Here is a 15,441-nt window from a genome sequence, read left to right as displayed (position 1 = left end):
TAGAAACAACAGATTTGTGATGACCCCACTTCTCTTGCCTCTCCATTTCCCTCTTCTTCCCCCCAAACATATAAGTACATACACATACACTCATTTACACTCAGAAATGTCCTCTTGCAACGCAAGACATACTTGACAAGCATGCTGTGATTTGGAATAGTCTGAATATTGAGCACAGCAAAGGTAACTTTGTTCTTTAATAGTGTGCTTTAATCAACAATCCCATCAATATGGTTTTACCAGCTACGATCACATTCCTAGAATCAAGATAGGTTAATGTATGAATGGACTAAATATAGAAGTATAATACCTAACACACGAAATTTATCATTGCACACGGATTTTGACTATTGGGTACTATATATTGCAACAAGATCATATTTTCTGACCTAGCTTTATAGGACTGTATAGCTTGCAACTGAAAAATTCAGAAATATCTATGAATAAGGAGATAGCATTTTAATATATCATTTGTATTACTTTTTTTTTAAGTTTTATTTGGGGGCTTTATTTGTAAGCTCATTTAGTAGTATCAGCTAAATTGAGGAGAAGGGAAGGTAAGCCCAAATGGTGCTGGGGGCAAGTGTTGGTTAAGATTGATGGGGTGAAGCTCTTACCTGTTAGAGGGGTACAGGACACTCCAGCATCTTCTTTATGGCCACAATTATGCTCTCCCCAGGAACTCTTTGGACACTGCTCAATAGAAAGCTCATTCCCAGTGCAGCGTACTTCATCCAACATTACTGGGCCAGATCCTTCCCCAAAATATGCCTGATTCCATGCTCTGGCAATGCCACTGAACAAACATAAGAACATAAGTCAGATCAAAGGTTGGTCTGACTTTTTTCTTTTGCCCCTGGCAAAGGTAAAATTATGATTAATTCATAATTTCCCTTATCAATTCACTCCATAGGTCACACATGACTTGCTCTATTTCTTTTTTGTTTGCTTGTTTGTTGATCTTTATATTTTCAGCTATCACAAATCTTTCCAAGACTGCTAGTTATTCTCCAATATTTACTTCCCTTTTCTTCATTAGTAAAGGAACCTCAGAGTTTTAGGAGGACAATGGCTATCCAGAATAAAGACCACATTTCCCACCCTCCCTTCCTTACAGTGAAGTTTGTTTGTTTGTTTTAAAATATGCATAGCATAAAATTTACCACTTTAACCATTTTTAAGTGTACAATTCAGTGGCACTAAGTACATTCACCTTGTTGTGCAACTATCACTAGCATCCATCTCCAGAACTTTTTTTTTTTTTTTTTGGTACGCGGGCCTCTCACTGTTGTGGCCTCTCCCATTGCGGAGCACAGGCTCCGGACGCGCAGGCTCAGCGGCCATGGCTCACGGGCCCAGAGGCTCCACGGCATGTGGGATCTTCCCGGACCGCGGCACGAACCCGTGTCCCCTGCATCGGCAGGCGGACTCTCAACCACTGCGCCACCAGGGAAGCCCTCCAGAACTTTTTAGTCATCCCAAGTTGAAGCTCTGTATTCATTTTATATGACTAAGTTTTGACCAATAACCTTTAGGTAAAAGTGTCATGTATCACTTCCAGGAAGTATCCTTGCCCCACTTCCTCCTTCCTGCTGACTGTCAGGCAGAGGTGATGGCTGGAGCTTGAGAAGCTATCTTGGTCCATAAGGTGCCACACTAAGAATGAAAGAACTGCAAGGAAGAAAGAGCCTGCAGCCCTGATGACTGTGGAACCACCATATCAGCCTTGAGCTATCTCTGGTCTCTTGAGAGAGAAGAGTAAACTCTTGTCTTGTTGAAGCCACTGTTATCTTCAGTTCTCTGTTACTCATGGCCAAATATCTCTTCACTCAAATTTATTTGACTAAATTTACTTCTCCCACAATTCAACGTGACACCATCTTCTAGAACCCCAGATTTAAATGAAGAAGATCACGATTGCCTGTCAAAATGGTTAATGACTTCAGAAATTGCATCTTCAGCCCCTTTTAGCCTTTTAATTTTTAGACTAGAGCATTTATACTTGCAGTTTGTTTTTCAATGATTCTGCATCTATTCCCCATTATTTAAGTTGTCCTTTTCTTATAACATTATAACTATCTTAAGAATTTACAACCAAAACAAGAATATAATTTTTATATATATAAAATTCAAATTTTACTGTCCAGAAATAAGGTTCTATTGAACAAAGGCACACTGATTCCCAACTTATTGTCTGTGACTGCTTTTGCACTACACAAAAGCTCAGTTGAGTAGTTGGAAAGTCTACAATACTCACTATCTGGCCCTTTACAGAAAAAGTTTGTTGACCCTTGCTCTAGAGGAAAGAGATTAATGAAAGCAAATATGGAAACTGATTTAGAGAACACTGAAAGTTGGAGAACAGAGGAGGAGGAGACAGGATGACTAATGCAGGTCATGGGGAAGCCAGATAGGAAAGCTTTGGAGAATGGCAGATTAACAGCCTCCTTGGATCTTTGCCCTGGGATAAATGCTAGGAAAGAAAAAGATCTGTTAAAGAGAATTTCAATGGGTATAATTCACTGAGCCAAGATTAGGTGCTATAAGAAAACCAGGGACCAGTAGGAGAGAATATAAAATTTTATCCCAAACTCATAACAGAAACAAAAAATAAACTCCAGATGGTTTAAAGACCTAAAGGGAAGGGAAGGGAAGGGAAGGAGGAAGGAAGGAAGATGGCTAAAAAGTTAATATAATGAAATAAAAAGAACATAGTTCTTATAACCTTGGTAATAAGATAATTTCCTGAGCAAGATAAAAAATAAAAAATCCAGAAGTCAGAAAACAAAGACTAAAAAAGTTAAATTTAATCACATATAAATTTGAACTACTGTATAGCAAAATACACCATAATCAGTCAAAAGGCAAACAAGCTGGAGGATATATTTGTAAAATGTAACCACAATCAAAGAAAAAAACACTCCTAGAAATAAATAATAACTTATTATTATCATAAGGAAAGACAAAATGACCAACATAAAAAAACATGGCGAAGGAGAGGAACAGGTTATTTACAGAAGAAGAAATAGGGCTTCCCTGGTGGCGCAGTAGTTAAGAATCCGCCTGCCAATGCAGGGGACACGGGTTCGAGCCCTGGCCCGGGAAGATCCCACATGCCGCGGAGCAGCCAAGCCTGTGCGCCATAACTACTGACCCTGCGCTCTAGAGCCCACGTGCCACAACTGCTGAGCCCATGTGCCTAGAGCCTGTGCTCCGCAAAGTCACCACAGTGAGAGACCCGCGCACCACAACGAACAGTAGCCCCCGCTCGCCGCAACTAGAGAAAACCCGTGCGCAGCAATGAAGACACAATGCAGCCAAAAATAAATAAATCAAATCAAATATAAAAAAAAATAATACTAATAAGAAGAAGAAATACCCATGGCCACTGACCATATGGTAAGATGCTCAACCTTACAATGGTCAAATTAAAACAGTAAGAATGCATTTATACATATCCTTAATATCATTTTCATTAAATATTTAGGCTAAAAGTTTACAAACTAAAGCCTTTTTATTCTCATGAAAAAAATAACAAACCAAGCCTAAAATATTCGTTAGTTGGGAGTGACTTGAGATGGGCTGGACAGAGTAACTGAAATATATTGTATTTCAAATATGTTAAAGGTTATGTGATAGAGGTCCTAGGAAAAAACAAAAGGCCTGATTAACTGCCTCTGAATTGTGTCCCTTCCTTAAGGGAGGACACAGGATGGGAGAGCAGAAGCCCCAAACAGTGACTCTGGGGAAAGTCATCTATGTTATAATGCAGTCTTTTTTTTTTTTTTTTTTTTTAATATTTGGCTGCATTGGGTCTTCCTTGCTGCACATGGGCTTTTCTCTAGTTGCAGCGAGCGGGGGCTACTCTGTTATGGTGTGCAGGCTTCTCATTGCGGTGGCTTCTCTTGTTGCGGAGCATGGATTCTAGGCGTGCAGGCTTCAGTAGTTGTGGCACGCGGGCTCCATAGTTCTGGCTTGCGGGCTCTAGAGTGCAGGCTCAGTAGTTGTGGCACATGGGCTTAGTTGCTCCACAGCATGTGGGTTCTTCCCGGACCAGGGCTCGAACCCGTGTCCCCTGCATTGGTAGGCAGATTCTTAACCACTGTGTCACCAGGGAAGTCCTATAATGCAGTCTTAAAACACCATTTGGGTGTTTTATTTTCTTCCTTATATATTTCCATATTTTCTATTATTTACAAACATTATTTTAATAATCACAAAAATGTTTAATTAAAATAAACTAATCAGGGCTTCCCTGGTGGTGCAGTGGTTGAGAGTCCGCCTGCCGACGCAGGGGACAATAAAAATAAAAAAATAAAAAAATTAAATAAACTAATCAGAAAAACTAATATAATAAATTCAAGAACCAAAAAAAAACTAACTAGGAAACTATGATGTAAAACAAAGTAGGTTTCCTAGCTAATTTTTGAGTCTATTAAAATTAAGATTATAATATTTATAAATACACACATTCCTTCAGCCAGTCACTAGTATTTCCTGGTGCCCTGGACTGTGCTGGCTCTCAGGGGAATACCAAAGAAATTGATGACTCTGCCCTTCAAGAGACTGTGCAATACTAGGGAAAGCAACATAAAACTCATGGGTTGGGGCTTCCCTGGTGGCACAGTGGTTGAGAATCTGCCTGCCAATGCAGCGGACACAGGTTCGAGCCCTGGTATGGGAAGATCCCACATGCCACGGGACAACTAGGCCCATGAGCCACAACTACTGAGCCTGTGCGTCTGGAGCCTGTGCTCCGCAACAAGAGAAGCCACAACAGTGAGAGGCCCGCGCACTGCAATGAAGAGTGGCTCCCGCTCGCTGCAACTAGAGAAAGCCCTTGCACAGAAACGAAGACCCAACACAGTCAAAAATAAATAAATAAATAAATAAATAAATAAATAAAATTTTTAAAAAAACAAAAAAACCTCATGGGTTGTTAAAGGCAAATAAGTGCTATGTGAATTCGATAAAGTTGTGTATTCTCTGTCCTTCCTTTATGGAAATTATGTCCACACCAGCCCTGGCAGTTCATTTGTAGTAATAGTCCCAGTGTTACCTACTCTCTTACCCTCTGACCACAGAATAAATTTGTGGGGTTCTCTGATATAATACACTGATTTATTAGGTTATTTTCTGTAAAGCTGTTTGACCTACATAGCAGCAATCCCCAATAAACACTGAATTGATTCTATGTCTGATCTCTACCCAAAACATTCCTAAACCTACTTAGCTAATCTGACTGTATTCATATAAAGTTTGTTTGTTTTCCATAGAAAAAAAAAGCAAATAAATAGTACCATCTGACTAACTCAATCCCCAGGCTTAGCCACTACTTTGAATAGACAGAGAATAGAGTCAGGCAATTCTATCATGCAAGATAATTACTTGATATGTTATAAAAGATTGGTCCTTTGACTGCAAATATCAGTTTGTGGCACTTGTAACATATGGATGAAAAAAGCTCATTTTTAATGATCAATAGCCTATATTTCTCCCTGGAAAACAACCCCCTCCATCTCCAATTATGATATTTGAAGTACACTGAATGATTACTGCATGCCAGACACTGGTCTAACAGCTTTATATGTATTAACTCTTTTAATCCTCCCTACAACCCCATGATGTTATTATCCCTAATTTACAAATGAGGAAACTGAGGTCCAGAAGTTAACAATTAGCCCAGCATCACACCACCATGAGTTGGTAAGGCCTGTCTGGCTACACAGCAGACCCTGAAACACTTGGCTTTCTTGCAGTCTCCTGGGGCATTTTCAGTGAGGTGGCTATGGCATCGCAAATACAGTCTGTCTAAAACATGTTCATCATTGTTTCTTCCTACAATTAACTTTTCTCTCTTGATTTACTTATTTCTTTCAGACTTATATTCATAAGTATTCTTATTAACATCTGTCTATTTTGCAAACAGTGTAACATGAAAGAAAAAAAAATCCTACACTGGAAGCCATAAATCTCAAGATTCTGGCCCTCACTCACAGTATGATTTAGGGGCTTTGAGTAATCTCAGAGGGCCTAACTTTCTTATCTTGTTATATAAGGCCTCTTTCCTGCTCAATAATTCCACATACCAGTAATGTTTATAAAGTATTTTAGAAATTAATAAACAGTGAAATAAGAGAACAAAGAAACTTTTTTTTTTTTTTTTTTTTGCAGTACGTGTGCCTCTCACTGTTGTGGCCTCTCCCGTTGCAGAGCACAGGCTCCGGACACGCAGGCTCAGCAGCCACAGCTCATGGGCATAGCTGCTCCACGGCATGTAGGATCTTCCCGGACTGGGGCACGAACCCATGTCCCCTGCATCGGCAGGCGGACTCTCAACCACTGCGCCACCAGGGAAGCCCCCCCAAAGAAACATTTTTAATTGTACCAGAAGAATTTTTATTCTGACCACTCAGTAGTATGGTTCTACATGATAATTTTATAGCAAAAAAAAAACCTAAGAAGAAAAAGTGTTCCAAAATTTTAAATCCTTATGTAAATTATGGCATATCCACACATAAAATATGATGTCACAGTTCTACACTACGCTTTTAAGAGTTCTAAAAGACATAGGAAATGCTTCAATGTTAAGTGCACCAAAGGAACTCCAATTAAAATGTCTCTACCTGAAACTTCATTATGTACATATGCATTCTCAAGTTCAATTTTCTAACATCGGGCTGCCTCCTTTCCTGCTCCTCATCTTTCTCTGAGTTCTAGGCTAATCAAATTTCAGTATCTTAAGTACAGTAATTCCTTTTGCGTTTTAGGAAGCTTGCCAGCTACCAAAATCTACAGACATCATTAAAAGATGGGGGTCATCAAAGACAGCATCTCACAAAGAAATTGTAACCAGCACTCCAGAGAGGCATGGTGTAGTTTCCCTTTGGGAATTTGACAAGGCTAGTATGACTGAGATGAAATTTGCTTAAGAACAAATCATAAATTGAGATAAGCTATGATTATGCTGTCTGCTATCAACCTTGTAACATTAAAAATTACTTCATCTGAAAGTACTGTGCCATTAAGTGAGCAAAACAAATTCTAGGGGAAGAGCAGTTGCAGCATATTGCTTTGTTGCAAGCTTATGAGAGAAGTATAAAATCAAGGGAAAGAAAAGCAAATGAACCTAAAGTACTTATAATAAAAACAAATCACCAAGCTGGATTGTTGGTGATTACATAGGCTTGTGGAGGATCTTTGCTGCCTTGAATATTTGAAGATATTTTTCCTTTTAATCATTTTTCTGAACACAAATCTTCTCATACAAAAGATAGCAGTGAGCCAATGCTTGAGAAAGATGTAAACACTTTACTCAACCCACGCATGTGTTCAACATTAATATAGTCTTCCTTGTGATTCTATCTCTACATTCTTTCCATGTAGTAGACTACTGTTTGCAACACGGTCTTTGTTTAACAACAGTTTATATGAGTGAAAAAAGAAAATTTGGCTCTCAAGAAAGAACTCTACGTTAAAACATGAATTTTTAGAATAACTATAAATGTAACTAAAATTTAGTGTCATTTAAATTTTCTACACATTTTTCTAAGCAACAAAAGCTTGTCTTTTCCCACAGAAATATATAACTAATAATAAATGCCTTATACCTTAAATTTAGAGTAATCTATACTGCAACTTGTAATGTTAAATATGATTACTATACCCTTAAAATTCTTGTATTTTTGGCAAAGACATTGATTTCTTAGTAACTAACATGAAAATCAATTAGCATAACACTGATACTATAATTGGTAACACAGTAAATACACATATACCCACATTAGAGTCTTTTAAAAATATGAAATTCATAGATACACCTAACTAAATAGAAGTTCTAGATAGAGGAATGGTGTTTGATGATCTCCTACCAAATGTCCAGCTTACTTTGAAATGTTTAATAACATTCTTCTTTGAATGTTTAATAACATCTTTCAGCTATAAGTCCCCAATTATAGTCAATGTATACTGTATACCTACTATGTGTGCTAACTGCTTTATAACCACTAAACTCTCTACATCAGGAAATGTGTTATAGATGAGGAAACTGCAGCTAAGAGATATTCTGCAATTTTTCTTATCTCCAGAAATACAACTCAAATTCAGGTCATTCTGAGTACAGGGCACATGCTCATAATCTTATGCTATGCTGACTCTGACAACCATCTAAAATTTTGAGAAAAATTGGTCTTGAAATTGATACCCCGTCAGAATGTATTGAAGATCTAGTCTCAAAATTTAATGATTGGGCTTCCCTGGTGGTGCAGTGGTCGGGAGTCCGCCTGCCGATGCAGGGGACACGGGTTCGTGCCCCGGTCCAGGAGGATCCCACATGCCGCGGAGCGGCTGGGCCCGTGAGCCATGGCCGCTGAGCCTGCGCATCCGGAACCTGTGCTCTGCAACGGGAGAGGCCACAACAGTGAGAGGCCCGCGTACCGCAAAAAAAAAAAAAAAAAAAAAAAAAAAAAATTAATGATTAATAACAGTTTTTCTCAAAAATAGCTAGTTGGCCCTATTCCTGACCCATCCAAAGAAAATGATCATACCAGTCAGATAATACACCACCAGTAATTATAAGCCCTATGGACACAGGATTTTGCATGCTTATTCCTTTCCCATGCATAAACTGTGAAAGAGCATTTAGGTTGCAGAATCAGTTACAGGGGGAAAATGTAACCTACAGTGAAGGATTAGGCTGATGCCACTTTAATTCAGTGCTTAACTTTATCCTTATCAGTGGGGAAAACCAGAGCTGTTCTGTGACTCCTGATGAGGTGCAAGATGAGAACATATCACCTGTGATGGTTTCTAGCCAAAATACTTGATTGATTGGATCTAATCAAGCTGTTGGACCTAGCCTCCCATTTCAAGAGTTACAAGAACCAGAGGAGTAGGCTAAATGATACCAGGGGGAAGAAATGAGACAAATCCAGAAGGTAGGATAGTCTCCAAAACAACTGGCTTGGTTTTTGGTCTCTTCAACAAGACAGTGTCATGAAAAACAAGAGGCCGTTCTAGATTAAAAGAGATTTCAGGGACTTAACATCCAGATGCACTGCAAGGTCCTGGGCTAAATTCTGCTGTGGACAAACGATCTGTCAAGGACATGGTGGGAACAACTATGGGAATTTGAGTATGACAGAGTATTAGACAATTTAAGAATGATTACCATTTATATTAGTTGTGATAATGATAATTTGGCTATGTAGGACAATGTTTTTATTTTTAAGAGATGCATACTGAAGTATTTAGAGGTAAAATGTTGAAACGTCTTTATTTTAATTTAAAATACTTCAATATTAACATACAGTTCTGAAAAATAGGGGGGTCAGCTGCAAAACAATTGCAAAAAAATTACAGTAGATGGTTCAAGGTACAAAATTCATGCTCTAGTGTCAAAGATTATGCTTAAATCGACAAAAGGATACATAGAGAAGCTTTAAAAGCCTCCACATCCACCCACCCCTACCTGCCACGACATGCTAAATAATTTTTTTTCTAATTTAAAGTAAAATATCAACTTTCAAAAGATTCCCTAATATAATTTTAGAGAAACTTTTAGGCTTGCTATATCAATGTTCAAAATCACTATAAAGACAGGGGTTAGAGGATCCAAAATTATAACATACTATTCCAAAATAATCACAACTAAAGCAACATTTAATGTTGGTTTTCATATTGTTGTTTTTATCGCACATGCTTCATTGCCATATCCTGCATAGGAATTATTTCCTTTGTACACTAATAAACATCCTTTGTTCTAAGCACATACCTCACAAATAAGGAGGCAAAGGTCAAAAGTTTAGACAGTGTCTGGGGGAAAGGAATTGAACTTCAGTTAAAGCCTAACAACTAGTTTTATCATATGACTCTGGTAAGTCGCTGCAGCTGACAATGCTAGTCATTACCTGGGAGTAATGTAAAGGCTCCTGATGAAAAGTGGTAAAAGGCTTAGATTCTTAGGGATATAAAATCAGCTGAATTCAGATACAAATAGGTTAGACCTAAGAGTACATACCATTCTCTTCAGGGAGCCTACAGCCTAATACAAAGATCAGAAGGTGGCTTTTTCCATTTGTTCAAAGAAATCTGCAATTTAAACACATCTACCTTTGGGTATGGAAATAATAAACTCAAAAATTCAAGCAAAACAAAACAAGAACAAGAAAGACCAACCTCAGGCCCAGCTGCCTGCAGACCACTTCTGCATCTGCATCATCCCACTGGTCGTCACAGACGGTCCCCCACTGACCCGCATGGTAGAGCTCCACTCGGCCCTCACGCGCACTACTCCCCCCAGCAAGGCGTAGGATGGGGAACACAGGGCCTGCACAACGTGAAATTAACAACAAAGTAAACCTACGGATTCACACCGGGTGAGAAGATCAGGTATAGTTTATTTCTTTGCCATTCTCTATAATTAAGTTATATTTATTAAGTGATATGGACATACCCACACATGTCTAATATATTTTATGGTACTCTCTACCAATTAAAATACTCCAACTTGAATTACGCTCACACAAATAGCTCTCAAGAAGAAATAGTCTAAATTCACTTTCCCCCAAGGACCTCAGAAACCAGAAAAGACACACTCAAAACTGCAGTTATTGGAAACCCATTTGATTTTTACGGGGTTGCTGCCACCATTGTGGTGGTGGCATTGGTTTTTTATTTACAGTAACTTGAGCATTACCAATATGTAATTATTAAGAATGTCACTTATGTCTATAAGATACTTGTTTTCAGCATAGAAATACTTTTACATTTACATAGAAATCAAGACAAAGTTAACATCTAACACATTATAACAAGTTGGTGGACATCACAACCAGCACCTTCAAAAAACAATATTGAAAATTCATTTAGGTATGAGTCAGTTCATACTCGGTGAAGAACCACCAGAGGATTCCCACTGCAAATTCTGTATTGTAGTCTACAGTGCCCTTATCTAGCTTCATCCATTTCTGAATTTCTCTCTCCCTCTTTTTTTTTTTTAATACTTATTTATTTATTTCACTGCACCAGGTCTCTGTTGTGGCGTGCGGGATCTTTTAGTTGTGGCATACGGGATCTAGTTCCCTGACTAGGGATCGAACCCTGGGCCCCTGCATTGGAAGCATGGAGCCTTAACCACTGGACAACCAGGGAAGTCCCTGAATTTCTCCCTGTTTATCCTGGTCTAAAATTGAGGACACAGGGAATGCCCTTCCCTTTTGCCTGTGTACCTCAGATACCCAGCTATACAGAGGCATGTAAAAAATATTTGTTGACTGAGTGGACTGGCAAGTGATAACTAAAAGCCTAGAAAGGATATCCCAAACAAGGAAAAATAATTAGCAATATCTGTTCATTCAATTCAGTTTATTAAACGGGTATTAGGCAGAAAGGCACTGCACAGACACTACCCTCAAGAAGTATACTGCCTCAGGACATGGACAACGTGAGTACAGACGAGACAGCATCGAGAAGACCCTGCAGGGGTCCAGGTGCAAGGGCTGCTTGCTCACCAGTGGGGGTAATTAGAGAATCTCTTCTGAAGAAGTTGGTAGCTGAAGAGGACCAAGATGATGGATGGGATTTCAGAAGTCAGACACGGGGGAAGTGCAGTTCAGGCAAAACGAACAGTATGAACAGAAACATAGAAGCACAAAGCTGTATGTATTGGGGAAACAGTGTTGCAGTCTACTTTTTCTGGAATAAAGGATGTGAGATGGTAAAAGATTCAGAACAGCCTGGGTCCCTGTCAGGAAATTTAGTTGCAACTTTTGCCAAATGTTCATCATTTATCCACATGAAATATGCTCCTAATTCTTCCACAGTGTTAGTGGCGTCAATAAATGGTATTTGGACTTTCATATTTATATTCAAATATCACACTTGAGGAGGGATTTAGAAAAGTGAACATTTGCATCTACTCATATATTAATACTTGTAATATAGTTTTCTTACATGTCAACTAGCACTTGTAATTTGTAAAAGGATAAAAGACAGGTTTAATAAACATAACTGGTCTCATTATTGTATATTAGCTTCTTATAATGACTGATCACTGAATTATGCTAATAAACTTAAATTTGCATGTTATTATGTTTATTTTTCCTTTAAGAAGCTTGGAAAATATAGAAAAAATGATGGAAAAAAATGTATAAATTTCTTAAATTATTATATTCTCCTCTACCTCCCCTCCCCGCATCTCCATGGTAAGCTTGGAGAAAACAGAAAAACAAAATTTTTTAAGAGGAAATTTAAAATCACCTACAACCTAGAAACATTATCGCATATTACCTTACATTTTTTTAAGGTCATGTTTTACTTTAAAACATATAGTTTTTCCACTGGTTCTATAAGTAATTGTGAAAATATAGAGAAGCTCAAAGACAAAATTTAGTCAACATCTCACATCCTCCCAACAAATACACATACAAAAAAAAAGCAAAAAAAGCATTTGAAAAAGATTTCAGTGAAGTAATTGACTCATATTTAACATATGGATAAATAAAACTCCCAGATGTTTCATTTAGATTGCTATTTCCTGTGTCCAGTACTCACACACGATCTTCTACTTTGTAAGCATTGGAAAAGTACTAGACGCCAAATGTAAATTCCAAACTAAAAGAATGTATTAAAAGTCTACTGCTATGCCTTAAGATAGACTCCATGTTTGCTGAGCTATTTGCTTTCACATTCTCATTTAATTTACCATAAAAGCATCTTTTTTCACTCTCACTTCTAATTTATCTCAACCTTCTATGTTTTATATATGCTTACAACGGACCTTAAATTTATCTTTGCAACCAGAGAATAAACAAGTGGACAGATCACAAAGAGTAGAATTAGGTTTTTTTTTAAAGTAGATAGAGATCCTGGAAAAAAGAGATTGTTTTCAAGATTTTACTTCACTACTTGAAAAATGTTAAACATATTTTATCAATTGGGTTGAACATAGAATGCAAGCAATATCTACGAAACGCAGTGCACTGTTTAGCCCAATTCACAGCATCCCTGATGTAGCAATGTGTAAACACGTATTTGCCAAAAGTAGCATTACCCAAAGGTGGAGAGGCAAAAGAAGAAAAGGAAAAACTTACAAGACATCAAGATGTAACATGCAAAAAAAAAAAAAAACCAAAGATGTAACATGCACCTTGCCTACCCACAAAAGGATTGTAGCTCTCCGAGCACACACCTGTACCATATCCTGTACCATTTCCACTGGTTCTTCCAGCCAGTTCACAGGAATGACCCTAAATTGGGTCTCTGTATGTTTTGCGGTGGAAACTTTTCAATTCCTCCCCTGATACTTGAACTCAAACAGAAACCACTGCCTTGCGCTGGCTGCTGGCATTCTAAGACCTGGGACATCTGGTCAGGCTGCTGTCTCCAAGGAAAATGCAAAAGGGATACTGTGACAGTGTGGTAGCCTCAGGTTGTGGTCACACATTAAAACAACCATGGACCCCAGAAAACCCATCTGCCATTGTGAAAGGCAGCTATTCCCTCCTCTGCTTCCTTTTCTCATGAACATATGCATACTTGTATACTGAAACCATACTCTAATCACCTCATGCCTAGTATATGGTGCTTAGAAGGAGCCCTTATCCAAGGAAGCAATTTGTTTATGAAATGTGCCGTCTACAACTCAAAAAAGAACACTGGTACCATGATTCTATTCCATTCTATAAAGTGAGAATATTTTGTTGTAATTGCTGTATTTTAAGTTTGGTTTCAACATGACTTTTAACTTGATTACATCACAATTTTCCATTACTAAAATAAGTGTTTTCATATACAGTATATAATACTTCTATAAGCAAATTAGATAAAACAGAAAATACATAAAAAGTGAGGTCAAATGGAAATCCAATTGTTAGATGAAATCCTATTGAAGACTATCTAATTAGACTGGAGACAGACTATGATGATTCCACTTAGGTCTGTATTTAAACTCTTTTAGGAAATGATTTAACTGAGACACTTTTATCATCTGGAATCAGGCTGAAACCACAATAACAGTAAAGCAAGAGAATAAATATTTTGTTTTACCATGGGAAAAGCTACACGTGACAGCAGCTGCCATCTTCTGAGGACACGCCCCACCCTGCCAGATGTCTTTTTCACAAAGCAGTATATTTTCTTCATCTCCTCGGCAACGGACATTGCTCCAATAAATGGGAATAAGGCCCAGTCCAGAAAATGGGGTTTGTCTTGCTACTCCTTTACCTCTGTAAGTACAATGATAAGGTTAGGTTTATCAAATGTAGGCTAATTTTTATCAAAGCACTAGGACTTTTAAAAATGGAAGAAATCAATAAAGACAGATATGGAAGAAAAAGAAAAACATAATGCATTATGTAAATTTCAAGCAAATCAAAACATCAGATCAGAACTTGGATTGATTACCTATGGTAATCTTCTAAGTTAATCTTGAATAACTAATGGTAGGCATGTGTCTTTACTATCTATGGCTGATTTTAGAAGAAAATGGGCAAACACTACAGATATAAATAAAAAGGGAGTCTGGGTGGCTTTGTGGAAGAAGTGTGTCATGTGGCCCAGTGGGACTTGGATTCTAGTCTGAACTCAGCTGCAAATCACTCTAAAGTCTCTCTAAGCTCCACCTTCTGATATGTAAAAGAAGTCTGGATGCTTGAAGAGTCTTTCCTACTCCAATATTTCAGGCTTTCGTTTTCAAAACAATTATTATTACCACGTCTAAGCAAGATAGTATCAAGAGAGGCAATCCATTCATATTTTTTAAACTTTATATATAGTATTTGCTAGCAAGACTTTGAAACCAATTAATAAGATAATAACTCATATAATCTACATATTTTTAACTCTGATATGTACAAAACTGGTATTACACCTTTAAAAGATTAAATGCTTATCCGAATAACATGATAATCTCTAGAACTGTCTTCATGCAACAGCTTCCATTAACCAAACAGTAAATATTTGGGGTTTATCCAAAATATGAATGTGTCTTAACAGCAATAAAGCTGGGTTGCCCTGCTCTTATTGTGCAATCCTTTTTTATTAATGGACTACTAAGAGATGATAGAAGGAATCAGATCAGCTTATCTGAAGTTTATGTTTGCAGAAAGATAGTTTACATTCTTTCATCAATCAAGAGACTAGTAACCTACCACTGTAATTCATGTCTCCATTGCAATGTTCTTGTTTTCTTTTTTCTTTATTTTTTTAAAATTTTAATGGAGTGTAGTTGATGTACAATGCTGTGTTAGTTTCTGCTGTACAGCAGAGTGAATCAGTTATATAAATAAATATATCCACTCTTTTTTAGATTCTTTTCCCATATAGGTCATTACAGAGTATTGAGTAGAGTTCCCTGTGCTATACAAGGTCCTTATTAGTTACCTATTTTATATATAGTAGTGTGTCTATGTCCATCCCAATCTCTCAATTTATCCCTCCCCC

At 37.7% G+C, this 15,441-nt stretch overlaps 1 protein-coding gene across 2 annotated transcripts in view; it reads right to left on the bottom strand.

Annotated features, from left to right (window-relative positions):
• Positions 1 to 15,441, bottom strand: part of PRSS12 (serine protease 12) — a 72,543-nt gene that overhangs the window by 38,770 nt on the left and 18,332 nt on the right. For both annotated transcript variants that reach the window (XM_082600411.1, XM_082600410.1), the window contains exons 3-5: positions 14,047 to 14,225; positions 10,177 to 10,327; positions 618 to 796 (exon numbers count right to left, since the gene is read on the bottom strand). In XM_082600411.1, coding sequence (XP_082456537.1) covers positions 618 to 796; positions 10,177 to 10,327; positions 14,047 to 14,225 — 509 coding nt within the window. The remainder of the gene's footprint in view (positions 1 to 617; positions 797 to 10,176; positions 10,328 to 14,046; positions 14,226 to 15,441) is intronic.

This window comes from Mesoplodon mirus (assembly GCF_964341445.2).
Source record: "Mesoplodon mirus genome assembly, chromosome: 2".
In the NCBI taxonomy this organism is placed as follows: domain Eukaryota; kingdom Metazoa; phylum Chordata; class Mammalia; order Artiodactyla; family Ziphiidae; genus Mesoplodon; species Mesoplodon mirus.
The sequence above is the reverse complement of the archived record's forward strand: the minus strand, read 5'-3'. Positions and strand labels throughout refer to the sequence as shown.